The following is a 27,883-nucleotide window of genomic DNA, read 5'->3' as shown; positions in this document are numbered from 1 at the left end:
GTACATTGATGCCTGTGCCCTTACCTGGCATGAAACCAGTCTGATCCCCATGTACTAGGGACAGAATAACAAGAGTTGAGTCTCTTGGCCGGTACCTTCGCAAATATCTTAGCATTAACGTCAAAAAGGGAAATCAGCCAGTATGAGGCACAGAGCTCGGGATCCTTCCCTGGCTTCGGGATTATCACGATCACCACCTCAGACATAGACGGGGGTAAACACCCCTCCTCCAGGGCCCCAGCCAGCAGAGCATGAAGGTGCGCAGCCGCCAACTCCATGTTGGTCTTGTAAAATTCCACCGGTAGTCCATCTGAACCTGGGGCCTTACCGGACTGAAGAGAGGTGATGGCCTTGGAAAGTTCCTCGATCGTAATAGGGCTATCCAACCTATCCCTACCCACGTCCGAGAGTTGGGGGAAGTCTATGTCGGCAAGGTAGTTTGCTAAACTCCCCGAGGAGTAGGACACACTGGAGGCATAGAGATTCTCGCAATAACGTGCAAATTGGGCATTAATGGCGGAGGGATCCGAGTGACAACACCCCAACTCATCACGAATGTTAGCAATCACCTTAGTCGCGGTCTGTTCCCTATATAAGCAGGCCAAGATGCGACACGCCCGCTCGCCCTGCTCAAAGATCCTCTGGGATTGAGACAGCAGGCGCTTTCTGCAAGCCGTGGCATGCAGGAGGGCAATCTCCCTATGAACCACCTGCAGCATGTCATACGTTTCACGGTTCCCGTCCTCACCGTATCTCAGCTCCAGGGCCAAAGCTCTACCCTCCGCACTATCCAACTCGAGAGCCAAAGCCTTCCTAGCCCGTCCAATCGCCCTATGGTATGCCCCCCCTGGCATAAGCCTTGGAGGCACCCCAAGCGATCGAGGGAGGGGCAGAAATATCATTGTGATTCCAGTAATCCAGCAGCTTGGATGCGACAGCAGGGGCCACCCTCTCATCATCCACCCAAGGCGCTTTAATTTTTATTTATTGTTTATTTTATTTACATTTTTACACTTTCCCTTTAAATGATTTGTTTTTTTATCACTTTTATTCCTATTACAAGGAACGTAAACATCCCTTGTAATATAAATAGGGCATGACAGGACCTCTTTACGGAGAGATGTGGGGTCTATAAGATAAAAAAAAAAAATACGATCTCAGGCTTTCCAGTCGAACACACACAGTGTTTACAACTGCTGGGGGCTGGATGTGATGTCATAACAAAGCGCCTGGCCTCCGAGAGTCATAAAGATGACCTGGGAACATTTGGTCCTTGGTCAGCTCTATGCTAAACTTCACCGGCACGCCGATCGCACGGACCAGCTGGTAGAAGCACCGGAGGGCGGCGGGAGGAGGGGGGGGGGGGTGTCCTGCCCTCTGATGTGAAATAGGAGGGGTGGAGAGAGCTGCGGGGGTCTGTAATGTAAAGTGAGGAGCAGAGCTGAGGGGGTCCATAATGTACGTGATGTCAGGCGACTGGCAGAGCTGAGGGGGTCTGTAATGTCTGATGTGAGGTGGGGGGGGGGGGAGGCAGAGCTGCAAGGGTCCATGAAGTGGGGGGGCAGAGCTGCAGAGAGCCTGAGATGTGATGTGGGGGGGGGGGGTCAGAGCTGCAAGAGACTGAAGTGGGGGGGCAGAGCTGCAGGAGTCAATGATGTTAAGTGGGGGGGCAGAGCTGCAAAGGGTCTGTACTGTGAAGTGGGGGGGGGGGGAAAGCTGCGGGAGTCCGTGATGTGAAGTTGGGGGCAAAGCTGCAAGGGACTGTGAAGTGGGGGGGGCAGAGCTGCAGGAGTCAATGATGTGAAGTGGGGGGCAGAGCTGCGTGACTCGATGTAAAGTGGAGGGGCAGAGCTGCAAGGGGTCTGTAATGTGAAGTGGGGGCAGAGCTGCAAGGGACTGAAGTGGGGGGGCAGAGCTGCGGGAGTCAATAATGTGAAGTGGGGGTCAGAGCTGCAAAGGGTCTGTACTGTGAAGTGGGGGGAAAAGCTGCTGGAGTCTGTGATGTGAAGTGGGGGCAAAGCTGCAAGGGACTGAAGTGGGGGGTAGAGCTGCAGGAGTCAATGATGTGAAGTGGGGGGCAGAGCTGCAAGGGACTGTAAAGTGGGGGCAGAGCTGCAGGAGTCAATGTCAAGTGGGGGGGCAGAGCTGCAAAGAGTCTTTACTGTGAAGTGGGGGGGGGGGGGAAGCTGCAGGGGACTGTAAAGTGGGGGGCAGAGCTGCAGGAGTCAATGATGTGAAGGGGGGGGCAGAGCTGCAAGGGACTGAAGTGGGGGGCAGAGCTGCGAGAGTCAATGATGTAAAGTGGGGGGCAGAGCTGCAAGGGGTCTGGGATGTGAAGTGGGGGGGCAGAGCTGCGGGGGTCCATGATGTAAAGTGGGGGGCAGAACTGCAAGGTGTCTGTGATGTGAAGTAGGGGGGGCAGAGCTGAGGGGGGTCTTTGATGTGAAGTGGGGGGCAGAGCTGCAAGGGGTCTGTGATGTGAAGTGGGTGCAAAGCTGCGGGGGTATGTGATGTGAAGTGGGGGGCAAAGCTGCAAGGGGCCGTAAAGCGGGGGCAGAGCAGCAGGGACCAATGATGTGAAGGAGGGGACAGACAACACTGCTGTTGCAGGGGAGGGTAGGCAGAGGACACTGCCATGGGAGGATAGCATGAAGGGGGTGACAGAGGACACTGCTGTGAAGGGGGGATTGTGATATGCAGGGGGAATAAGGATGCAAGAACCTGAGTCATCGCACAAACATGCGATTTGAACCACTGCTGACAGAAAATTTTAGTGATTGGACCTCCATGAATTTTAATTCAAACTCCTTGCCATGGTGTGTCTAATGTGTGAATTTCTTATAACGGTCAGCTCCATCTAGTGGTCGTAATGCAGTATTTACCTAAGCAGTAAAAATCAAAAACATACTGCATTACGGCCACTAGATGGAGCTGAAAATATTAAATCTTTGGCATTCTCTCTTAGACCTATGTCCAGCCTACTCATTGGCTAATTATTTAAGCATCATCAATCCACCTTTGTCCACACTTCATAATGGGGACCCCTGAGTAAGTGCGTATGGTGTCTGGAGGCCAGGTATGGAGTTTTTCCTTCTGGTTGACTGTGGAGGTAGCAGTGCTTTAGACTTGGACCCCTGGAGGACATTCCGGTTGACCTCCTGTTTTGGGCCCAGTGCTCTACCTATTGTCAGAGATGGAAGCCGAACCAATGAACCTGGAAATGGGGGTGTCCTCTGCCTGGCTGTGACGGGGGGGGGGAATGAGAAGATTTATTGTACTACACCTTGTAGAGATAACACATAATATTGTACCAAGCAGGATCTGCTTTCATCCTCGATCTTCTGAGCAGAACCCACCATCGCCTTTCACTTCAAAGAGGATTAATCAAGAGATCTGAGGAATTAAAAATCTCTCCCAACACCTGAGCGTATCTCCAGGCGTGAAACTTCTCATCAGAAAATTTATGTCTTTAATAACTGCCGATTGCCCAGAAGAATCCGAATAGCTGACAAGAATTTGCATGTTCCTCCGTCACAACAACACGCCTGTGTACCCATGTACTGGGAGCTCGTCAGGTTCAAGAGTACCGGTCTTACTGGAGAGAAATAAACACCCCATATTCCAATTTCCGCCCTGACTTGCCTGAAAAATTGGCCACACACACACACGATACAATTTGGTTGTTTAACCCACTTAAGCTTCGAAATCCCCAAAACCGCCTTTCCCCAGTCTGAATAATAATATCAAAAAAAAAAAAGAGAATAGTACATTTTTACTACTTGTGGTATATTGTCATTAGTGTCAACTGTAAATTTTTTTAAATCTTTTTTTTTTTATAATTTAGTTTTTGTTTCTTTGATTTTTTTTTTTTTTTTTTGTGGCCTTGACAGTAAACATTTTGCCAGTGTTATTTTTTATTAGTGCCATTTTTTTTTTTTTTAGAATGTTGAATTTAATTTTTTTCATACGATTTTCGGATTGTGTGTACAGGCCATAATACTTGAACTATTAAAACTTCTTTTTTTTAAAATACATTTTTATTAGGAGAGGTAGCACTATGGTAGTAACAATAACACTTGGTAGCATTTACAAAGGCAGAGTTTGATTAACAAAAATTTGGAATAACAATAAATAATTTTAAACATTATATGATCACTTTGAAAGTGGTATATTGTTAATCCAATTTTTTATTAATCAAACTCTTTGTAAATGCTACCAGGTGTTATTGTTACTGCCAAAGTGCTACCTCTCCTAATAAAAATGTATTTAAAACAAAAAGAAAAAAAAAAAAGTTTAATGGGTCAAGTATTATGGCCTGTACACACGATCTGGAAAAAAAAAAAAAAAAAAGAGAAGACTAGTACATTTTTACTGCTACTTGTGATATATTGTCATTAGTGTCAACTGTAAATTGGATTAAGAAGAAAGAAAAATAAAAAAAAAGAAAAAAAAAAAAACTTTTTTTTTTTTCTTTCTTCTTAATCCAATTTACAGTTGACACTAATGACAATATACCACAAGTAGCAGTAAAAATGTAATATTCTCTTTTTTTTTTTTTTCTCTCAGATCGTGTGTACAGGCCATAATACTTTACCCATTAAACTTTTTTTTTTTTTTCCTTTTTTTTTTTTTTAAATACATTATTATTAGGAGAGGTAGCACTTTGGCAGTAACCATAACACCTGGTAGCATTTACAAAGAGTTTGATTAATAAAAATTCAGATTAACAATATACCACTTTCAAAGTGATCGTATAATGTTAAAATTATTTATTGTTATTCCGAATTTTTGTTAATCAAACTCCGCCTTTGTAAATGCTACCAGGTGTTATTATTACTACCAAAGTGCTACCTCTCCTAATAAAAATGTATTTAAAAAAAAAAGAAGTTTAATAGTTCAAGTATTATGGCCTGTACACACAAACCGAAAATTGTATGAAAAAAAAAAAAAAAAAAAAAAAGTTTTTTTTTCTCTTTTTTAGAATTTAGTTTTTGTTTTTGATTTTTTTTTTTTGTGGCCTTGACAGTAAACATTTTGCCAGTGTATTATTATTTATTAGTGCCATTTTTTTTTTTTTATAATGTTGAATTTATTTTTTTCATACAATTTTCGGATTGTGTGTACAGGCCATAATACTTGAACTATTAAACTTCTTTTTTTTTTAAATACATTTTTATTAGGAGAGGTAGCACTTTGGTAGCAGTAGCAACAATAACACCTGGTAGCATTTACAAAGGCGGAGTTTGATTAACAAAAATTCGGAATAACAATAAATAATTTTAACATTATACGATCACTACGAAAGTGGTATATTGTTATTCCGAATTTTTATTATTAATTAAACTTGTGCTTTGTAAATGCTACCAGGTGTTATTGTTACTGCCAAAGTGCTACCTCTCCTAATAAAAATGTATTTAAAAAAAAGAAAAAAAATAATTTTTTTCATCCGATTTTCGTCATGCGTCACTTCCTCCCAACGACCTTAAAGGGCCCATTTTTTTTTTTTTCTTCACGATAAGAGGAAGTCTCCGAGGAGGTCGGCGTACCAAGCTCGGCGAGGCCAGTCCAGAGCCACAAGAATGACCGAATCCCTCGATCCTGCGAAGAAGTCTTGGCAGCAACTTGAGAGGAGGAAAAGCATACATCGGGGGCCACCAGCGCATCTGCGGCATCTTCCAGAGGGTCCCTGGAGAGGGCCACAAACCTCTGCATTTTTCTGTTGATCTGAGACGCCAACAGATGTACATCTGGAGTGCCCCAACGAAGGCACAACTGCCTGAACACCTCCGGATGGAGGGACCATTCCCCTACATCCAAGGCCTGTCGACTGAGGTAATCCACCTACCAATTTTCCACTCCTGGAATGTGAACAGCGGAGAGAGCTGGAACAAAGCGTTCCGCGCATCTCAATGGAGACAGGACGCAAGGTAACGCACGCGGCAGGGAGACCCGAGTCAGACTCAGGACCTGAGACATCAGATAAGGCAGGGGTAGGCAGAGGCCGTTTCTTAGCACCTCGCCGTTAAAGGTCACCTCTACCCTGGGACACAAACGATTCCAGAACCACCGAAATTGCATCTATAGACAGCTGGGGTCCAGAAGGCCCTGCAGCCTACCAGCGGGGGTCAGGTGGGGACACAAGATCTGTAAGGTCCATGTTGCACCAGGGGAACCCATCAGCAAAAGTTGAAAAAAAGTACCACAAAAAAGTCCTACCGCACTACAGCGCCCCCCCCCACCCCAGAGGTCAGGCAAGCACACTGGAGACCCCCAGCAGCGAGAGAGAGACCCCCAGACTCACCACCCTGTACCAAAGATGCCCAGAACGTCTGCACAGCACGTGTCAGCAGCGATCTCAATCCAAAAGGGGAGGATCTGAGAAACAGCCCAGGGTATTGTGAGGGGCTCCACCCACAAAAAAGCACCTCCAGGAACCCCATTCTGATTCCTATTAGAGAAAACCAACGCAAAATGGCTGTGCCGGGTGTACCAAGATGGCTGCCAATCTCCTCAGCACGAGGCTACAAGAACATGGCAGCCCCGCGCGGCCTGCAGAGCAGCTGAGGACCCTCGTGGAGGACCCCCAGACTCCAAAACGGGATCAATTGTCACGTGGGCCCTGGAGGAACAGGCAGTGACTGCCCCCCCCGATCGTTTGTCCGGCGCTGGCGGCGCACCCCCCCCGCCCCAAATCTGGCCTGAAGCATGGTCCCAGCCCCCAGGAGTAGGCCCAAAAGCCCCCAGCATGAGGGGAGGGGGGGGCAGGTAGAAGAGGAGGTGCGCGACAGGACAGAGGGGAACCCGGGAATGTGAAGGTCCGACCGTCCCAGGGAGGGGCCCGCGTCCACCGCAAAATCCGCCAGGGAAAGAGGGGGGAACATTTACTCACCATACCGGAACAGGCAGGCGGGAGACAGACCCCCCTCTCCGCCAAAGTGGGGGGGGCTGACGGCCAAATAGGAACGCTGCAACTCGGGCCTAGTCCCAGTTGTGTGCAACCTTGTGAGACATTTAACTCGCTGGACCAGTCCCGGTTCAGTGGGACTATGTTGCGGCCGACCTAGCAAGGAGCTAAGAAGATCTAGGAAAAAAATAAAATAAAACTTTGCCAGGACCAGAGATCCCAGCAGGGGACTAGGTCCTTACTCCTGACTAGACAGATTAAAAACTGACATCCCGTAGCAGGGAGAGCGAGGGTATACCCCCTGGGACTGCCCATAGTTATAGCCAGAACTTTTTTCAGCCTAGTGTCCTACTCCTGTAGGGGGCAGCATAACCCTACTGATATGGATCAGAGACTGCATCTGTCAATGAACGATAGAGAATTTGTTTTTCTTATTGTTTATTTTAACGCTTTACCTTTAAAGCATAACTCCACTTTTGTTGAGAAAAAAAAAAACATTCCCCTCTGGGTGATCTCTGTACATTGCAAAGGTTATAGCAACCTTTGTTGCAGATTTCTACCCTTTGCTATTCTGAAGAAATCCCTGTGTGTTCCTCTGTGCTGAGTGTAATGGGAGTGGCTTCATAATTATCAACCAGCTGTGCAGCTGCAGAACACTAATGAGAAAATCTGCTGGGCCTGCATCCCTTTAGGCATGTTCCTATTGGAAGTATCTCACCAAAAATGACATTTGTGTTGCAGGGGATGCCAGAAATCTGACTTATATCTTAGTGCAGACTTCTGGGAAAATTGGTGAGCCAATCACACAAGCAGGAAATGATGTTTCTGGGGGTGTGGTCAGTATACATTCTGTACAGAACACCTCCAGGTGGCCATATTGCATTGCATTTTCAGAAAATTACAACAGCTGCAGATTGAAAAGGAAAGGTCGTTTTTAATAACATTCAATTACAATATGATTTGTGTCGTAATTGTATACGCTAGATTGTTTTTTCTTTGATTGCAATTTTTTTCTTTAATTGCAATTTTTTTCCATGAAAGTGGAGTTACCCGTTTAATTTTTTTTTTTTTTTTTAAATAAGCAAAACAGGTCCTCTTTACAGTGAGATCTGGGTTCTATAAGTCCCCAGATCTCTTAGGCTGGAAAGTCGGAGATCAAAAAAAAAAAAAAAACACACACACACACACACACACACACACACACACACACACACACACACACACACACACACAACACGATCTCGGCTTTACAGCCGAGCAAACGGCAGTGTTTACATCTGCCGAAGCCGGATGTGACGTCATAACGTCGCGCCCAGCCTCCGAAGGTCAAAGAGATGACTGGTTGGGTTAACGTCCCCTTTCGCCGCCTGTAAAAACAATCAAGCCCCTATGACTGTTTTTACGGTGCAAGGAGTCTGCAACCATCATTTAGATTTAACCACTTAAACTCCAGCACGTCATAGGACGTCCACCTGAGAAGTGGTTAAAGCAGGGGGCGGGTCTCAACTTTTCATCATTCATTTTACAAATTTTCCTGTCTGGAAAAAAAAAAAATATATATTCAGTTTATTAAATGCCTATAATAAATTATTAAATTGGAATTTTATTACACAAAATTAACATTTGGTGGACAGACAGGTAAGTAACTTTAATACAGAAGAGACGTGCTATGTCTCTTATGCTTTAACCTGTTCTGGATCGGAAGGATTTTCCTCCTTAATGACCAGGCCATTTTTTGCGTTTCGGCACTGCGTTACTTTAAAGGGCAATTGCGCGGTCGTGCGATGCTGTACCAAAATAAAATTGATGTCCTTTTTTTTCCCACAAATAGAGCTTTCCTTTGGTGGCATTTGATCACCTCTGCGAGTTTTATTTTTTTGTGCCATCAACAAAAAAAAAAAAAAAAAAAAAAAAAAAAGCAACAATTCTAAAAAAAAAAAAAAAAAAAAAAAAATATATATATTTTTCACATTCTGCTATACAACGTTCCCAAAAAACAAAAATTTAAAATCAAATTTTTTTTTAACATTTTAGGCCAAAATTTTCTGCTACATATTTTTGGTAAAAAAAAAAAAAATAAAAAAATAAGCATATTTTGATTGTTTCTCGCGTCTACCAACTACGGGAAAGATTTAAGTCATTTTTTTTTTTTAGTAATGGCGGCGATCAGCAATTTTTAGCGGGACTGGGACATTGCGGCGGACACTTCAGACCCCTGACTAACATTTTTGACACTTTTGGGGGGACCGGTGACATTGCTACAGTAATCAGTGCTATACATATGCACCGTTAGGGTCCTTTCACACGGGCGATCCGATCAGATCCGGTCCCTGTCAGTTTTTCAGGGGGGACCTGATCGGATGTTCCATGCATCCCCCTATGGGGCAGTAGATGTCAGTGGAGACATCTCCGCTGCTATCCGCTTCTGATCCTGTCTGTAAAATCCGGTCTGTTCTAATCCGATTCCCCCATAGAGGAGTGCGGGGATCTGACAGCTCCGTCTCCGCACACAGATCGGAAACGGAGCTGTCATCCGCCTGCTCAGCGGGGATCGGCGGATCAATCCCCCGCAGAGCAGAGAACGGACCTCGTCGGACGCTGACCCTGTGAAAGGACCCTTACTGTAATAATGACACTGGCAGAGAAGGGGTTAACAGTGGGTGATCAAGGGGTTAAATGTAAGCCTAGGGGAGTGTTTCTAACTGTATGAGGGAGGGGCTTTTGAAATGATCACAGAGACCTGTGTGGGGGAGGGAGAAAAGAGGGGACGGGAGGGCGCCGCCAGGGGTGCGCACTCACCCCCTAGCAGCAGGCGCGCAACCGACGTAGAGCTAAGTTGGTTTGCGCAGGAGGGGCTGCCTGCCGCAGTATATCCGCGGCGGGCGGTCCCGAACAGGTTAAACTTACTTATCTGCCTGTCAAACCAGGGGCAACATGCTCGTTGTACGGAACTGCCACGTATGCGCATGAGTGACATCATCTTAACCCGGCCAATGGAAGGAGCTGGCAATTGATCTCCTCTGGCGGGGAGCTCCAGAACGCCGCATTGCTGGACCAAAGGCGAGTAAAGTTCTACTTTAAAATTCTAAAAGAATGGACACAGGGAATGCATTAAGGTAAAAAAAAAAAAAAATGCTGTGCCTTTAGAACCACTTAAAGTGGTTGTAAACCTACTTAGTAAAAACCACGCAATCCCCTGGCTGTCATACACTGAACAAAATTATAAAAACGCAATACTTTTGTTTTTGCCCCCATTTTTCATGAGCTGAACTCAAAGATCTAAAACTTTTTCTATGTACACAAAAGGCCGATTTCTCTCAAATATTGTTCACAAATCTGTGTTAGGGCTCTTTCACACAGCCCGTACGGACGGACTCCGTTTATCTCAGTGGGGGATCGATCAGCCAATCCCCCGCTGAGCAGGAGGATGACAGCTGTTCTCCGCACTGTGTTGCAGAGACACAGCTGTCAGTTCCCCATACATCTCTATGGGGGAATCGGATGGGAATGGACCGTCGGTCCGTTCTCATCCGATCCGATCGATGGATGGAAAATATTCTTTCCATCCATCCAGATTTGACGGCTTGGATCAGATGTCAGTGAACATATCTCGGCTGACATCCGATGCCCCATAGGGATGCATGGGGGGGACCGTTCAGATCCGCCAAAAAAGAATCAGACAGGTGGATCTGAACGATCCGCCTGTGTGAAAGAGCCCCAAGTGATCACTTCTCCTTTGCTGAGATAATCCATCCACCTCAAAGGTGTGGCATATCAAGATGCTGATTAGACAGCATGATTATTGCATAGGTGTGCCTTATGCCCTGTACACACGTGCAGATTGTCGGCAGAAAATATTCGGCCGCCGAATGATCGGCCAATTTTCGGCTTGTTAGTATGATGCTTCCGACAGTCGACAGCGCACTTTCGGCCGAAAAGAATGTGTCGTGCAAGCATTAAAATTTTTGTATGCCGACACCAGAACGGCCGATTGTTCGCCAGTCAGTACAGAATTCGGCCGACAGACCGCAGATTTGCAAGACTGGGCATGCTCAGAAAAGAAAAAACACAGGGAAAGTTAACCATCACATGACATCACTTCTGCAGTCGGCTGTAGTCGGCGGACAAAATTCTTGTGCAGTCTTTTGCACTTTTCAACAGACACGACAGCCCGGGGACAAAAGACGGCCGATCGTTCGGCCGACGATCTGCACGTGTGTACGAGGCATTAGGCTGGCCACAATAAAAGGCCACTCTAAAATGTGCAGTTTTATCACCCAGCACAATGCTACAGATATCGCAAGTTTTTTCGGGAGAGTGCAATTGGCATGCTGACTGCAGGAATGTCCACCAGAGCTGTTGCCTGTGAATTGAATGTTCATTTCTCTACCATAAGCCGTCTCCAAAGGCGTCTCAGAGAATTTGGGAGTACATCCAACAACTGCAGACCACGTGTAACCACACCAGCCCAGGACCTCCACATCCAGCATCTTCACCTCCAAGATCGTCGTAGGCCAGCCACCCGGACAGCTGCTGCAACAATCGGTTTGCATATCCAAAGAATTTCTGCACAAACTGTCAGAAACCGTCTCAGGGAAGCTCATCTGCATGCTCGTCGTCCTCACCCGGGTCCTGACCTGAATGCTGATTGGCTCCCGCTGTGTCCAATCACAGCGGGAGTGGAGCTCCGCCGGCACGCGTGCCCCCCCGAAAACCCGTGCACAGAATTGCGTACATGTACGTGATTTTGCACAGCTGGACAGCCCTGCTGCTGTATAGATGCTGTGGGGGGTCCGGAAGTGGATAAATTAGGGTTGATTGGGGTAAACTTAGGGCCCTTTCACACGGGCGCTCCGTGTGTCCGCAAATCATCCTATTTTTTTGCAGATGATTTGCGGACATAATGTAAGTCAATGGCATTGCGGATGTCAGCGGAATACCATCTGCTGACATCCGATTTTCTTCCTTTCAGTTCTGTTCTGTTTTTTGGAACGGAACAGAACCCTATTTTTCCTCCGTTCAAAAAATGGAAAGGAAGCAAAATCGGATGTCAGCGGTGTCATCCGCTGACATCCGCAATGCCCATAGACTTACATTATGTCCGCATATCATCCGCAAACGGATGGGATGATATGTGGACATACGGAGCGGATGACACTTGTGAAAAAAAAAAAAAAAAAAAAAAAAAAAAAAGGACCGAAGCGGAGAATAAAAACTGATCGCCCGTGTGAAAGAGCCCCAAGGGGTTAAAAAGGAACATTTTTTTTTTTTTTTTTTACTTTTGAGTTTGCTTAAATTGATAAAATATATAGAATCTCTTCCCTTTGATCTGCAGATGAATGAAATTAACCACTTCAGCTCCGGAAGATTTTACCCCCTTCATAACCAGGCCATTTTTTGCTAATCAGCACTGCGCTACTTTAACAGATAATTAGGCGGTCATGCAACACCGTACCCAAATAAAGTTTATATCATTTTTTTTTTCACACAAATAAAGCTATTTGATCACCACTGGAGTTTTTAATTTTTTATTATATAAAAAAAAAAAAAAAACTAAAAATTTTGGGAAAAAAAAAAAAAAATTCTCTATTTTCTGTTATGAAACCGAAAAAAAAAAAAAAAAAAAAAAATCTAAAATTTAGGCCAAAATGTTATCTGCTACCTGTTTTTTGGTAAAACAATAAACCCCAAATCAGTGTATATATTATTTTGTCTGTGTGAAAGTTATTGAGTCCACAAACTATGGGAGACATCTGAAAATTGATCAATCCTGATGTACTGATGGCTCATCTCATATCTTGAGGCCCAAAAAATGTCAGGACAGTACAAATACCCCCAAAATTACCTCTTTTTGGAAAGTAGACCGTTTGAGGTTGAGACATTTAGTAGAAGACATGGCAAGTTTCTTGAAGTTGTAAATTCTCACAATTGTTTGAGATATAGAGAGAGATATATATTATATATATATATATATATATATATATATATATATATATATATATATATATATATATATATATATATATATATATATATATATGTATAAAACATCACATATATACACACACACATATCATTTTTTTTACAATTTATTTTCTTTAAAATACATCACCAGTGCAGTACAGTGTTATGAGAAAAAAAAAAAAAAAAATTATATATATTTATTTTTTTTGTTCATGTTGACCTTGTTTTTATTATGTGTAGGCATGCATTCTCTATGTGGTTCTGAGTGTTTCCCTACTGGGAGGGATTTACTTTTCTCTGTATGCTTTATGGCTATAATGACAAGACCGTATTGGTGAGGTTTTATCGGGCACACATTTTCCAAATTAGCATTCAACACCCTTTTTCTTAACTTTTTGTACCGCATCATGATATGACTGGTGTGGCAGTGATCAGGGAGTCAGACACTGACTGGTGACAGCATGTTAAAAAAAAAAAAAAAAAAAGTTTTAAATAATATTTTATTCAATATTTTTATTTAAATAATTTCATCAGAGTAGTTCAATGTTACCATAGTAACACTGTACTACTCGGGGATGATCAGGGATTTTTTTACACTTTGATTGCTGGTACAAAAAGAAGATCATTGTATCAGCAATGCTTTGAACTGTTATGGATGGTACCTGGGCCAATCACAGCACCCTGTACCATGTAACTAGCTGTAGCCAATCACAGATCGTTAGTGATCACAGCTGTCACAAACGTAACCTATCCATGACAGTTCAAAGCATTGCTTCTAGAATGATCTTCTTTTTACCAGCAACAAGTGTGTAAAAAAAACAAATTATATTATAATATATATCTAGCTATATCTATCTATCTATCTATCTATCTATCTATCTATCTATCTATATATCTATCTATCTCAAATAAAGGGTGTGTTTGTAGCACAAGATAGTAAATGGAGGTACCGCATCCCTAATCTGTATATAATCTATACTGGGAAAGATATCCCAAAGAGTGAAACCAGCAACTAAACCTGAGGTGTGCAGTTAAGTGCTGGGGTACAAAGAAAAAAAGAGAGAAGAAGAAAAAAAGTGAGGAAAGGGAGAGAAAAAGATGGGAGAAAGGAAGCAGGGGAAAGGAGAGGGATGGGAAAAAGCAAGGTGGGGAAAGTAAAAGAAAAAGAACTGGGAAGGGGAACTGGAAGGGACAAGAATGGGGAAAGGTGAAACAGAGAACTGTAAGATAAAGGAGAATGGGAAGAGAAATGGGAGGGCTGGTGGGACTTTTAAGGTACCAGATAATTCAAAATAATAAAGACATAATTAAAAACTAGAAAAGTTTATTGACATAACATCTTTAAAACCAAAGACCAACAGTGTGACATAGATACAACATATATATATATTTTGACATATACAAATGCAAAAAAAGCAAATACATAAAACATAAGGCTGTAAATGAATGATAAGGATGAATGCGTCCAATGATGAACATCAGACCAGTCCCGACATGTTTCACGGGCAACAATGCTCCGTTTCTTCAGGGGAATGAGAGTATATCAATATATCAATCTATAATGCCTGTATGATACAACGACAGTAAACATAGGTTATTGGATCAAATGCATATATGTATAACAACAAATATAAGTTGCATGCCACCATAAAGTATCGAGATGCATCCGAGACCACCACCAAGGACAGACCCACTCGTGGACCAGTTGGATAGAAGCGCTCCCCAAGAAAAACGTCTCACCCGCGGATGTGGAGGGGCATATGAAGCAGGATAAAGATATAGGCTGAAAAAACCTTCACCATCAAAGAAAAATGGAAGAAAGTAAAAGGAAAACTATATATTCGGCTAGTATATTTACCTCATTTGATGTATATGATAGACCCGTTTGTATAGTCAGGATAAAACAGGGTTAAAAACAGGAGGGCTCAGGTTTGGCGGCCATGTTGGAACCAACACGCAGGGCAATGAACTGTTAAAGTGAAAAATGCAAAAAACGTATGCCTATGATTAGGAGTCTGTAGAGTGACTCTCCAATAAGTAAATGGAAAGAAGAGGGGGCAAAGGGAGACAAAAGAGCAAAAAAGGAGGGGCTTTACCTGCAAAGTAATAGATGGATAAGTGGGCCCTTTCAAGTACGGGTTGGTAACTCGGAGTCCGATATGGAGTCCAGATACTGGGTTTATGTGCTGTTGTCGCTGGGTCAAGAAAAGCCAGCCATTAAGCAGTTCTTTAAAAGCATTGTCGGAGGGATAAAAAGATTCAAGAATTAATGAATCGTTCTGTCACCAAGTGACAAAAAACAATGTGCTACACAATTCTTACCTGCGTGGGACCGCCATATCAAACAACGCCGACTCCTGACTGAATGAGGCATCGAGTCCCGCTTGATATGGCCCTCAACCCGACGCCACGCTGCGCATGACGTCATACGCAACGTGGGCGGGTCAGGTCCTCAACTGTGCGCGCCTCCAGGGAGGCGCATGCGCAGTGTCGCTCTTAATGGGCCACAACAGGCAGCCCAGAACGGCCACAACAGCGCCGAACGAAAGGAGACTTCCGGCCAGCGGTGTGTGAGAGGACCACACATCCGCTGAGACGTCTGGGGAGCGCACCACCCAGTGGTCGGAGGGGAAATGACGGAGGTGGACAAGGCTCAGATGCAAATCAACAACTCAAAAGGGGCCGTAGCATGCACAAAAACATTTCACCAATTATAAAGGCAAGAAAAAAGTGTAACAAAAGACACCAATTTAGCGAGTATATAGAAAATGGAATTCCAATCACAACAGTAAACTGCGGTTGTAAAAAGGACCAGTGGGGAACATGGAGATCCATCGTGGTTTCTACATATTGAAACCCCTATTATGGAATACAAGGATTTCCAATATAGGGGAAACAAGAATCCATAAACAAATAAGAAGTATCATAATTCTAAATGCTACAGCACTAAAGGATATAAAATCTCGGAGAGACATCAAAGAAAAAACATTTTTTATAATATAAAGAAGAGCACAGCAGCGGTATTTCCAAATAATTGGAATAGTTGACTGACTTACCATTTGCCAGAATCGCAGTCGGGATGTCGCAGGAAGTGGATATTTGTTTATGGATTCTTGTTTCCCCTATATTGGAAATCCTTGTATTCCATAATAGGGGTTTCAATATGTAGAAACCACGATGGATCTCCATGTTCCCCACTGGTCCTTTTTACAACCGCAGTTTACTGTTGTGATTGGAATTCCATTTTCTATATACTCGCTAAATTGGTGTCTTTTGTTACACTTTTTTCTTGCCTTTATAATTGGTGAAATGTTTTTGTGCATGCTACGGCCCCTTTTGAGTTGTTGATTTGCATCTGAGCCTTGTCCACCTCCGTCATTTCCCCTCCGACCACTGGGTGGTGCGCTCCCCAGACGTCTCAGCGGATGTGTGGTCCTCTCACACACCGCTGGCCGGAAGTCTCCTTTCGTTCGGCGCTGTTGTGGCCGTTCTGGGCTGCCTGTTGTGGCCCATTAAGAGCGACACTGCGCATGCGCCTCCCTGGAGGCGCGCACAGTTGAGGACCTGACCCGCCCACGTTGCGTATGACGTCATGCGCAGCGTGGCGTCGGGTTGAGGGCCATATCAAGCGGGACTCGATGCCTCATTCAGTCAGGAGTCGGCGTTGTTTGATATGGCGGTCCCACGCAGGTAAGAATTGTGTAGCACATTGTTTTTTGTCACTTGGTGACAGAACGATTCATTAATTCTTGAATCTTTTTATCCCTCCGACAATGCTTTTAAAGAACTGCTTAATGGCTGGCTTTTCTTGACCCAGCGACAACAGCACATAAACCCAGTATCTGGACTCCATATCGGACTCCGAGTTACCAACCCGTACTTGAAAGGGCCCACTTATCCATCTATTACTTTGCAGGTAAAGCCCCTCCTTTTTTGCTCTTTTGTCTCCCTTTGCCCCCTCTTCTTTCCATTTACTTATTGGAGAGTCACTCTACAGACTCCTAATCATAGGCATACGTTTTTTGCATTTTTCACTTTAACAGTTCATTGCCCTGCGTGTTGGTTCCAACATGGCCGCCAAACCTGAGCCCTCCTGTTTTTAACCCTGTTTTATCCTGACTATACAAACGGGTCTATCATATACATCAAATGAGGTAAATATACTAGCCGAATATATAGTTTTCCTTTTACTTTCTTCCATTTTTCTTTGATGGTGAAGGTTTTTTCAGCCTATATCTTTATCCTGCTTCATATGCCCCTCCACATCCGCGGGTGAGACGTTTTTCTTGGGGAGCGCTTCTATCCAACTGGTCCACGAGTGGGTCTGTCCTTGGTGGTGGTCTCGGATGCATCTCGATACTTTATGGTGGCATGCAACTTATATTTGTTGTTATACATATATGCATTTGATCCAATAACCTATGTTTACTGTCGTTGTATCATACAGGCATTATAGATTGATATATTGATATACTCTCATTCCCCTGAAGAAACGGAGCATTGTTGCCCGTGAAACATGTCGGGACTGGTCTGATGTTCATCATTGGACGCATTCATCCTTACCATCTATTTACAGCCTTATGTTTTATGTATTTGCTTTTTTTGCATTTGTATATGTCAAAATATATATATATGTTGTATCTATGTCACACTGTTGGTCTTTGGTTTTAAAGATGTTATGTCAATAAACTTTTCTAGTTTTTAATTATGTCTTTATTATTTTGAATTATCTGGTACCTTAAAAGTCCCACCAGCCCTCCCATTTCTCTTCCCATTCTCCTTTATCTTACAGTTCTCTGTTTCACCTTTCCCCATTCTTGTCCCTTCCAGTTCCCCTTCCCAGTTCTTTTTCTTTTACTTTCCCCACCTTGCTTTTTCCCATCCCTCTCCTTTCCCCTGCTTCCTTTCTCCCATCTTTTTCTCTCCCTTTCCTCACTTTTTTTCTTCTTCTCTCTTTTTTTCTTTGTACCCCAGCACTTACCTGCACACCTCAGGTTTAGTTGCTGGTTTCACTCTTTGGGATATCTTTCCCAGTATAGATTATATATCTATCTATCTATATATATATCTATATATATATATATCTATATCTATAATTCCTGATTAAAATGGTACAGGGTGCTGTGATTGGCCCAAACCATTGACCACGTTGACCATTGCCCAAACCATTGACCACGTGTTAGCGGTGGGCCAAATCACAGCTCACTAGTAAAAGGAAGCAAAGCGGCTATAAATCAGATTGATTCATAACAGCTTTGTTGACGTGATCACTGGGCCTTGACTATCTGGATCCGCATTGCCTGGGGGGGGGGGGGGTCTGGCACACAGTGCCCCCGTGTCTGTACAGGTGAAATGACCTATGGGTAGGACACTTTGTCTGTACATGCCACCAGCAGTAAATGTACTGTGGGCAGTCGGCAAGTGGATGAAGTAGGTACAAAAGTAACAATGTTTATAAACACTGTGCCATACCATCCTTTCATCGCAGCTTCTATATTTCTATATTTACACAGCAACTGTTATCACAGGAATCACCAATATCCCTGGAGGTGATCACGTCAACAAAGCTGTTATGAATCAATCTGATTTATAGCCGCTTTGCTTCCTTTTACTAGTGAGCTGTGATTGGCCCACCGCTAACACGTGGTCAATGGTTTGGGCAATGGTCAACGTGGTCAATGGTTTGGGCCAATCACAGCACCCTGTACCATTTTAATCAGGAAAAATATATATATATATATAATTTTTTTTTTTTAACATACTTGTTGCTGGTACAAAGAAGATGGGATGTGTAGTCCTTCACTGAGATACATGGCCGATGAAGGCAAGACATAGGTAAGGCTCGTTGGAGTCTCAGCTGCTGCCTCTCTGATAGAGACGGAAAAGCGCTCCACAAGATAAATTCGGATGGGTGTAGAGGTGTACTTGGCATAGAAGGTCCTTACACTTGAGCTTGTATCTAAAACCATTTATTGAACTTCACGGTTCACAAGTGATGACTACAGCCAACGTGTTTCAGGGGAAAAAACCTTGCCATTCCTCAGGACTGACAATTGGTGTGGTCAGGGTTGGTCTGGAGGTCAAATATGGTCCTCCACTATTTTACAGCACCTAAAGAACTCCATTCGTATTTGACCTCTGGGCCAATCTCAAAAACATGTAAAAAAAAAAAAAAAAAAGGCGCCTCCGAGTGTGGACTGTAAAAAAAGTTTAATGAAGGGTTAAAGAATAAAACTCACAAGGGTGTATGTAATGCAAGAGTTTCTGGTGAAATGTCACCCACCAGACGTTGTGAGGTGTAGGGGCTGTGTGTGCCCAAGCTGGAGCCATGTCGGCCACTGGTCGTGCTGAATCCAGCCAGATACGAAACGCGTCGCAGACTAGTGACGACAGAGGTGAATGCTGCCCTCCAGCAGGCGGTCCACCCCTCGGTCCTGGCTGTTTTCCGCTTCATTAACATCACTGGCCGGATTCAGCGCTACCAGTGGCCGACATGGCTCCAGCACAGGCGCACACAGCCCCTACACCTCAGAACGTCTCATGGCTGACATTTCACCAGAAACACCCACCGCCTTATAACTGCGGCAGGATGGCTCGTACAGGCAAAACGACGGAGATCTACGACGGTTGTCTGGGAGGAGCTAGGGTGCGAGCGCGTGCAGCCAGCGGGGTGCTCCTGCCCCCGATCGTCAGTGGGGAACCCGATGCGGGTGTAAGGCGGCTCCGACTGCCACCTGACACCTGCATTCGCTCCCCCCTGAAAGAGAAGGATGGTCGGCTGTTGTAAACATAGATGACCATTCTTCGCACCCCCCCCCCCCCCCCAGTTAGAATCAGTCCCCTAGGGTCACATTTAACCACTTGATCACACATACAGTTAACCCCTTTCCTGCCAGTGTCATTATTACAGTAACAGTGCATATTTGTTACACAGGGTTCATACACATTTTTACCAATACAATTCCATGACTTTTCCATGACTTCATGTAAAAATGAATGACCTAAAGTTTCATGAAATGTCTATGTATACATGTTAAATAAGAAGAAAATCCATGTCACACCCAGCATATTTTTACTAAAATAAATGACAATCTTTGTAGTGTACAGTACCTCTGCAGTTAGGGTTTCGTTTCTAGAAACAGCGCGACTCAAAATGATCCCTTGTTTTACAGTGGATGAGATGGAAGCACCGCTGCCGCAGCTGGGAGCCGGTGTCACTTCAGGCGCACGGGTGAAACCATACATTTTAAAAGCTGTATTTCCCTGGCATTGCTACCCTGTGAACACACTAACTTTAGCTGAAACTGTGTTACCCCCATAAAGTTAACTTGTAATTTGACCAATATACTGTAACTGGAGAAAGAAGATTAATGGCCGCTCCTGCTTGGGGATAAAGCTTCAGTTCAGGCAGTCATGATGGAGGTGCATCCGGACTGGTATGGATGGCACAGTCAGATGCACAAAATGCAGGGCTTACTCTTTAGGCCCAAGCCACAGTCATGATGGAGGTGCAGGTGGACTGGTATGGGTGGCACAGATGCACAAATGCGGCGCTTACTCTTGTCTATACTCAGGGGTCAAGTCCTGGGAAAAAAAGTGTGGGGCTGTGGACATGATACAGGAGGTGGTCAGGGGCTGCGGACATGATACGGCAGATGGTCAAAGGCTGCAGACATGATACGGCAGATGGTCAAAGGCTGCAGACATGATACGGCAGATGGTCAAAGGCTGCAGACATGATACGGCAGATGGTCAAAGGCTGCAGACATGATACGGCAGATGGTCAAAGGCTGCAGACATGATACGGCAGATGGTCAAAGGCTGCAGACATGATACAAGAGATGGTCAGAGACTGCGGACATGATACAAGAGATGTTCAAAGACTGCGGACATGATACAAGAGATGTTCAGAGACTGCGGACATGATACAAGAGATGTTCAGAGACTGCGGACATGATACAAGAGATGTTCAGAGACTGCGGACATGATACAAGAGATGGTCAGAGACTGCGGACATGATACAAGAGAAGGTCAAGAACTGCGGATATGATAGAAGATAGAAGAGCACTAGGGGGGCCGGAGAGCAGAGGGGAAGCAGAGAGCACTGGAGGAGCTGAATGGCACGGAGGGGGGGGGACTGGATATAATTAAGGGGGAGTTTGGAAAGCATTGCAGGGGAGTTGGAAGGCGCAGGGGGGGGGGGAAGCAGGGAAAGCCAGGAGGGGATGGAGAGCACAGGGGGAGGGGGGGACTGGAGAGCACTGTCTGGGGGGGGGGGGGGGGGGACTGGAAATCACTGAGGGGGGAGCCAGGGAGCACAGGGGGTGGAGAGCACTGGGGGAGCCAGAGAGCAGGGGGGGGGGGGGGGGGGGAGATGAAAAGCACTGTGGGGAGCTGAAGAGCATCGGGGGGCTAAGAGCACGGGGGGGGGCTAAAGAGCACTGAGGGGGCTATAGAGCACTGAGGGGGGGGGTTAATAGCACTGAGGGGCTAAAGAGCATGGGGAGGGGCTAAAGAGCACGGGAGGGGGGCCAGCAAAGGAAGTTGTATAGGAGGGGGATGGGGCAGCTGCATATAGATTAATTGAACTTTCCATATTCCTCCTGCAGCCGCTGAGAGGAGTAACAAGCATTCAGCGACAGCAGGAGGAATATGAAAAGTTCAATTCATCTCTAGGCAGCTGTCCCATCCCATCCCCCTCCTATCCAGCACACAAAACAAGGCTGCTCAGACACTCTCACTGACCTTCTTCCTGCCGCTGTAGCTGCCTTCTTCACACGGAGATGCGGGCGGCCCGGCGGACACCGGCCTGACACCCCCAGTGCGGCGATGAGGGCGGCCCGGCGGACACCGACCTGACACCCCCCCCCCCCCCCAAGTGCGGCCTGACACCCCCCAGTGCGGCGATGCAGGCGGCCCGGCTGACACCCCCCAGTGTGCGCTCCCTCCCCACTGGTACGCCCCTGGTTTTCAACCTGGATCAATCCGCCGCAGAGTTCCTAACCTGTCACGGTCTATTCATATTGAAGAGGCCAGTGACCAGGCTTCTGCTGTGCAGCTCGCTGCGGCTGATTAATCCGCCTAAACCCGAAACAGAGAAAATAGTCCACTTACTGTCCCCCGCTCCCACAGAATACAGGGGGCCCGGAGACATTTTCTAAATTAAATAGTTGCACAAAATTCCATGACTTTTCCAAAACTTAGTGGGGTTTATTCATTTTCCATAACTTTTCCAGGCCTGGAAAGTGTCATGTCAAAATCCCATGACTTTTCCAGGATTTTCATTCATGACCGTATGAACCCTGTTTGTAGCACTGATTACTGTAGTAATGTCACTGGAACCCCAAAGTGTCAAAAATGTCAGTTAGGGGTCCGATCTGTCTGCCGCAATCCCCCCAAAAAAAAAAAAAAACATAACTCTTTCTCGTAGTTAGTAGACGCAATATTAAAATACGTTTATTGCGATTTTTTTTTTAACCAAAGATATGTAGCAGAAAACAAATTGGCCTAAAATGTTAAAAAAAAAATTATTTTTATTTTTTTTTTTTTTTTGGGAATTTTATATAGCAGAATGTGAAAAATAGTTTTTTTTTTTTTTTTCAAAATTGTTGCTCTTTTTTTGTTTAGAACGCAAAAAATAAAAATCACACAGGTGATCAAATACCACCAAAAGAAAGCTCTGTTTGTGGGACAAAAAAGGACGTGAATTTCGTTTGGGTATAGTGTCGCACGACCGCACAATTGTTAGTTAAAATAACGCAGTGCCGAATCCCAAACTAAGGCCTGGTCATTAAGGGGGCAAATCCTTCTGGTCTTAAAGTGGTTAAACTTTTTTACAGGCCACACTCAGAGGTGCATTTCTTTCTGTTTTTCATTTACATGTGTTTGGGAAGCTGCTTCTACTCCCCCCCTCTGAAGGCTAGCCCTGAAATAGAGGACTTGTTTTCTCTTTTTGGTCAAAGCCATATGAACATTATCCCATACGGACTACCATATCATCAGATTTTAGCCCTATTTTATGAACAATGAATTTCAACCAACATTTTTAAGAGCAACCTTCTATATCAAGTAGACCTCTACACCCATCCAAACCAGTTCATCCTCTGTACTCCACATTTGCATCATGCTACATCCTAAATACGGGTATAACATGTGACATGCGCCTTTAAAGCAATCAGGGGACAAACAGTGCACTATGACAACAAAAATATGTCCAAATTCTACATTCGCTTATCTTACCAGAACTTGCTGTGCCATGGCAATCGTTCAGTTCGGCCAGAAGTTGGTTGAAATCATCTTGATGGGCGATCCATTTATCCTGAAATAAAAAAAAAGTCTGAATAAAGGGATTCTGATTTAACAGCATTTAAATGGAACACATGTCCCACACAGAGTGGAACCATGTCCTGTGGTCGGATGAGACCAAGATAAACTCATTTGGTTAAGATGGTGTCAAGTGTGTGCGGCAGCAACCAGGTGAGTACAAAGACAAGTGTGTCTTGCATACAGGCACTGGGGAGCTACAGTTCATTGAGGGAACCATAAATGCCAACATGTACTGTGACATACTGAAGCAGAGCATGATCCCCTCCCTTCAGAGACTGGGCCACAGGGCAGTATTCCAGAAAGTTAATGACCCCAAACACACCTTCAAGACGACCACTGCCTTCCTAACGAAGCTGAGGGTAAAGGTGATGGACTGGCCAAGCATGTCTCCAGACCTAAACCCTATTGAGCATCTGTGGGGCATCCTTAAACAGAAGGTGGAGGAGCGCAAGGTCTCTAATATCCACCAGCTCTGTGATGTCATCATGGAGGAGTGGAAGAGAACTCCAGCGGCAACCTGTGATGCTCTGGTGAACTCCATGCCCAAGAGGGTTAAGGCAGTGCTGGAAAATAATGGTGGCCACACAAAATATTGACACATTGGGCCCAATTTGGACATTTTCACTTAGGGGTGTACTCACTTTTGTTGCCAGCAGTTTAGACATTATTGGCTGTGTGTTGAGTTATTTTGAAGGGACAGCAAATTTACACTGTTATACAAGCTGTACACTCACTACATTACATTGTAGCAAAGTGTCATTTCTTCAGTGTTGTCACATGAAAAGATAGAATAAAATATTCACAAAAATGTGAGGGGTGTACTCACTTTTGTGAGATACTGCATTTGCAAAAGTTCAGAACAGAATTTAAATACCACCAAAAGAAAGCTCTGTCTCAAAAAAAAAAAAAAAAAAGAAAGATAAAATATTTCAAATGGGTACAGCTTCGCATGACCACGCAATTTCATTCAAAGTGCAACAACAGCACTGAAAGTTGAAAATTGGCCTAGGCAGGAAGGGGGTGAGAGTGTCCCGTATTAAAGTGGTAATTTAATTGGATTGTTGCTGGGTGACTATCAAAAGCATCTGAATAGCCTTGTAAAGCCCCCAAGGGACCTGGTGCCCATCCTCTGGCCCAGGAGCCGGTGTCACGCCTGCAGTCCCTGGCCGTCTCCCCTGTCACGCCTGCAGTCTCCGGACGTCTCCCCTGTCACGCCTGCAGTCTCCGGACGTCTCCCCTGTCACGCCTGCAGTCTCCGGACGTCTCCCCTGTCACGCCTGCAGTCTCCGGCCGTCTCCCCTGTCACGCCTGCAGTCTCCGGCCGTCTCCCCTGTCACGCCTGCAGTCTCCGGCCGTCTCCCCTGTCACGCCTGCAGTCTCCGGCCGTCTCCCCTGTCACGCCTGCAGTCTCCGGCCGTCTCCCCTGTCACGCCTGCAGTCTCCGGCCGTCTCCCCTGTCACGCCTGCAGTCTCCGGCCGTCTCCCCTGTCACGCCTGCAGTCTCCGGCCGTCTCCCCTGTCACGCCTGCAGTCTCCGGCCGTCTCCCCTGTCACGCCTGCAGTCTCCGGCCGTCTCCCCTGTCACGCCTGCAGTCTCCGGCCGTCTCCCCTGTCACGCCTGCAGTCTCCGGCCGTCTCCCCTGTCACGTCTGCAGTCTCCGGCCGTCTCCCCTGTCACGCCTGCAGTCTCCGGCCGTCTCCCCTGTCACGCCTGCAGTCTCCGGCCGTCTCCCCTGTCACGCCTGCAGTCTCCGGCCGTCTCCCCTGTCACGCCTGCAGTCTCCGGCCGTCTCCCCTGTCACGCCTGCAGTCTCCGGCCGTCTCCCCTGTCACGCCTGCAGTCTCCGGCCGTCTCCCCTGTCACGCCTGCAGTCTCTGGCCGTCTATTCTTTTGTATGGTAAATGTTATCTGTGGCCCTTTGTAGCTTTCAGGGGCCCCAGCTGACGCCCTCTATACCTCAGATGTTGTTGTAGGACACTAATGCTCTTCTCTGGTACAATACGTCATTAGTACCTCGTAATTGTTGCAAGCTCCAAGGCCCAGAGTGTTGTTCTTCACTTGAACTTTGATGTGCTCCGTGGATCCTTGTTCCTTAGCCCCGAGACCCTGGAACAGAACATTGGCATTGGTTAACAAGGACGTCAATAGATGAGACAACAGCTGTACCCCAAAAGGAATTCTGTCATTGGAAAAAGCTGGAGTGACACCAACCGACTGTAAAAGACTCAGTTGTAGAGTTTTCCCCGAATAATACAGCCGGCCTGGCCAGACATTACCACCCATGTCTACCATTCCTCTATGGGGGTCACCTCTCTCTTATCTCCCCCCCCCCCCCCAATGGCTCAAAACATAGTACGCTATTTTGTGGGACAGATGTCACTTCTAATCCTTCTCCTCTAAATGTAAAGGTATAATCCACCTTTTGCAAAATTTTAGTAAATGCAACGACACTGATGGAATAAAAAAAATGTTTAAGTCCTTCATTATTGCACTGAGGCCTGCAGAGCATTGCAACTGCTTACAGTGTGTCCTGGCTTGATCAATGTCACCCCCCCCCCCCCCCAGCCTATGGTCTGTAGAGAGGTAAGGACTTGGTGCTGCTAAAATACATGGCGCAGGGGGGAGGAGGCACCGTTGGGGAGCAGGGCGGCGAGGGGTACCATTGGGGAGCAGGGTGGGGGGGGAGAGGTACCGTTGGGGAGCAGGGCAGGAGGAGGACTGAAGTACAGTTGGGGAGCAGGGCGTAGGAGGGGGCGAAGTACCATTGGGGAGCAGGGCGGGGGGGGAGAGGTACTGTTGGGGAGCAGGGCGTAGGAGGGGGCGAAGTACCGTTGGGGAGCAGGGCGTAGGAGCGGGGAGAGGTACCGTTGGGGAGCCGGGGGGGGGTAGAGGTACCGTTGGGGAGCAGGGCGTAGGAGGGGGCGAAGTAGCGTTGGGGAGCAGGGGGGGAGAGGTACCGTTGGGGAGCAGGGCAGGGGGGGGGGCGAAGTACCGTTGGGGAGCAGGGCGTAGGAGGGGGCGAAGTACCGTTGGGGAGCAGGGCGTGGGAGGGGGCGAAGTACCGTTGGGGAGCAGGGCGTGGGAGGGGGCGAAGTACCGTTGGGGAGCAGGGCGGGGGATGGGGCGAAGTACCGTTGGGGAGCAGGGCGGGGGATGGGGCGAAGTACCGTTGGGGAGCAGGGCGTAGGAGGGGGCGAAGTACCGTTGGGGAGCAGGGCGTAGGAGGGGGGAGAGGTACCGTTGGGGAGCCGGGGGGGGTAGAGGTACCGTTGGGGAGCAGGGCGTAGGAGGGGGCGAAGTAGCGTTGGGGAGCAGGGCAGGGGGGGGGCGAAGTACCGTTGGGGAGCAGGGCGTGGGAGGGGGCGAAGTACCGTTGGGGAGCAGGGCGTGGGAGGGGGCGAAGTACCGTTGGGGAGCAGGGCGTGGGAGGGGGCGAAGTACCGTTGGGGAGCAGGGCGGGGGAGGGGGCGAAGTACCGTTGGGGAGCAGGGCGGGGGAGGGGGCGAAGTACCGTTGGGGAGCAGGGCGGGGGAGGGGGCGAAGTACCGTTGGGGAGCAGGGCGTAGGAGGGGGCGAAGTACCGTTGGGGAGCAGGGCGTAGGAGGGGGCGAAGTACCGTTGGGGAGCAGGGCGTAGGAGGGGGCGAAGTACCGTTGGGGAGCAGGGCGTAGGAGGGGGCGAAGTACCGTTGGGGAGCAGGGCGTAGGAGGGGGCGAAGTACCGTTGGGGAGCAGGGCGTAGGAGGGGGCGAAGTACCGTTGGGGAGCAGGGCGTACGAGGGGGCGAAGTACCGTTGGGGAGCAGGGCGTACGAGGGGGCGAAGTACCGTTGGGGAGCAGGGCGTAGGAGGGGGCGAAGTACCGTTGGGGAGCAGGGCGTAGGAGGGGGCGAAGTACCGTTGGGGAGCAGGGCGTGGGAGGGGGCGAAGTACCGTTGGGGAGCAGGGCGTGGGAGGGGGCGAAGTACCGTTGGGGAGCAGGGCGTGGGAGGGGGCGAAGTACCGTTGGGGAGCAGGGCGGGGGAGGGGGCGAAGTACCGTTGGGGAGCAGGGCGGGGGATGGGGCGAAGTACCGTTGGGGAGCAGGGCGTAGGAGGGGGCGAAGTACCGTTGGGGAGCAGGGCGTAGGAGGGGGGAGAGGTACCGTTGGGGAGCCGGGGGGGGTAGAGGTACCGTTGGGGAGCAGGGCGTAGGAGGGGGCGAAGTAGCGTTGGGGAGCAGGGCAGGGGGGGGGCGAAGTACCGTTGGGGAGCAGGGCGTGGGAGGGGGCGAAGTACCGTTGGGGAGCAGGGCGTGGGAGGGGGCGAAGTACCGTTGGGGAGCAGGGCGTGGGAGGGGGCGAAGTACCGTTGGGGAGCAGGGCGGGGGAGGGGGCGAAGTACCGTTGGGGAGCAGGGCGGGGGAGGGGGCGAAGTACCGTTGGGGAGCAGGGCGGGGGAGGGGGCGAAGTACCGTTGGGGAGCAGGGCGTAGGAGGGGGCGAAGTACCGTTGGGGAGCAGGGCGTAGGAGGGGGCGAAGTACCGTTGGGGAGCAGGGCGTAGGAGGGGGCGAAGTACCGTTGGGGAGCAGGGCGTAGGAGGGGGCGAAGTACCGTTGGGGAGCAGGGCGTAGGAGGGGGCGAAGTACCGTTGGGGAGCAGGGCGTACGAGGGGGCGAAGTACCGTTGGGGAGCAGGGCGTACGAGGGGGC

General features: G+C 47.3%; 1 protein-coding gene across 1 annotated transcript in view; it reads right to left on the bottom strand.

Moving 5' to 3' along the window:
- The window catches only part of PINX1 (PIN2 (TERF1) interacting telomerase inhibitor 1), a 264,522-nt gene that overhangs the window by 235,366 nt on the left and 1,273 nt on the right, over positions 1-27,883 (bottom strand). The window contains exons 3-4 of the mRNA XM_082249517.1: positions 25,209-25,301; positions 23,108-23,186 (exon numbers count right to left, since the gene is read on the bottom strand). Of these exons, the coding sequence (XP_082105643.1) occupies positions 23,108-23,186; positions 25,209-25,301 (172 nt within the window). The remainder of the gene's footprint in view (positions 1-23,107; positions 23,187-25,208; positions 25,302-27,883) is intronic.

This window comes from Pelophylax lessonae (genome assembly GCF_965119305.1).
Source record: "Pelophylax lessonae genome assembly, chromosome: 3".
Taxonomy (NCBI): domain Eukaryota; kingdom Metazoa; phylum Chordata; class Amphibia; order Anura; family Ranidae; genus Pelophylax; species Pelophylax lessonae.
The sequence above is the reverse complement of the archived record's forward strand: the minus strand, read 5'-3'. Positions and strand labels throughout refer to the sequence as shown.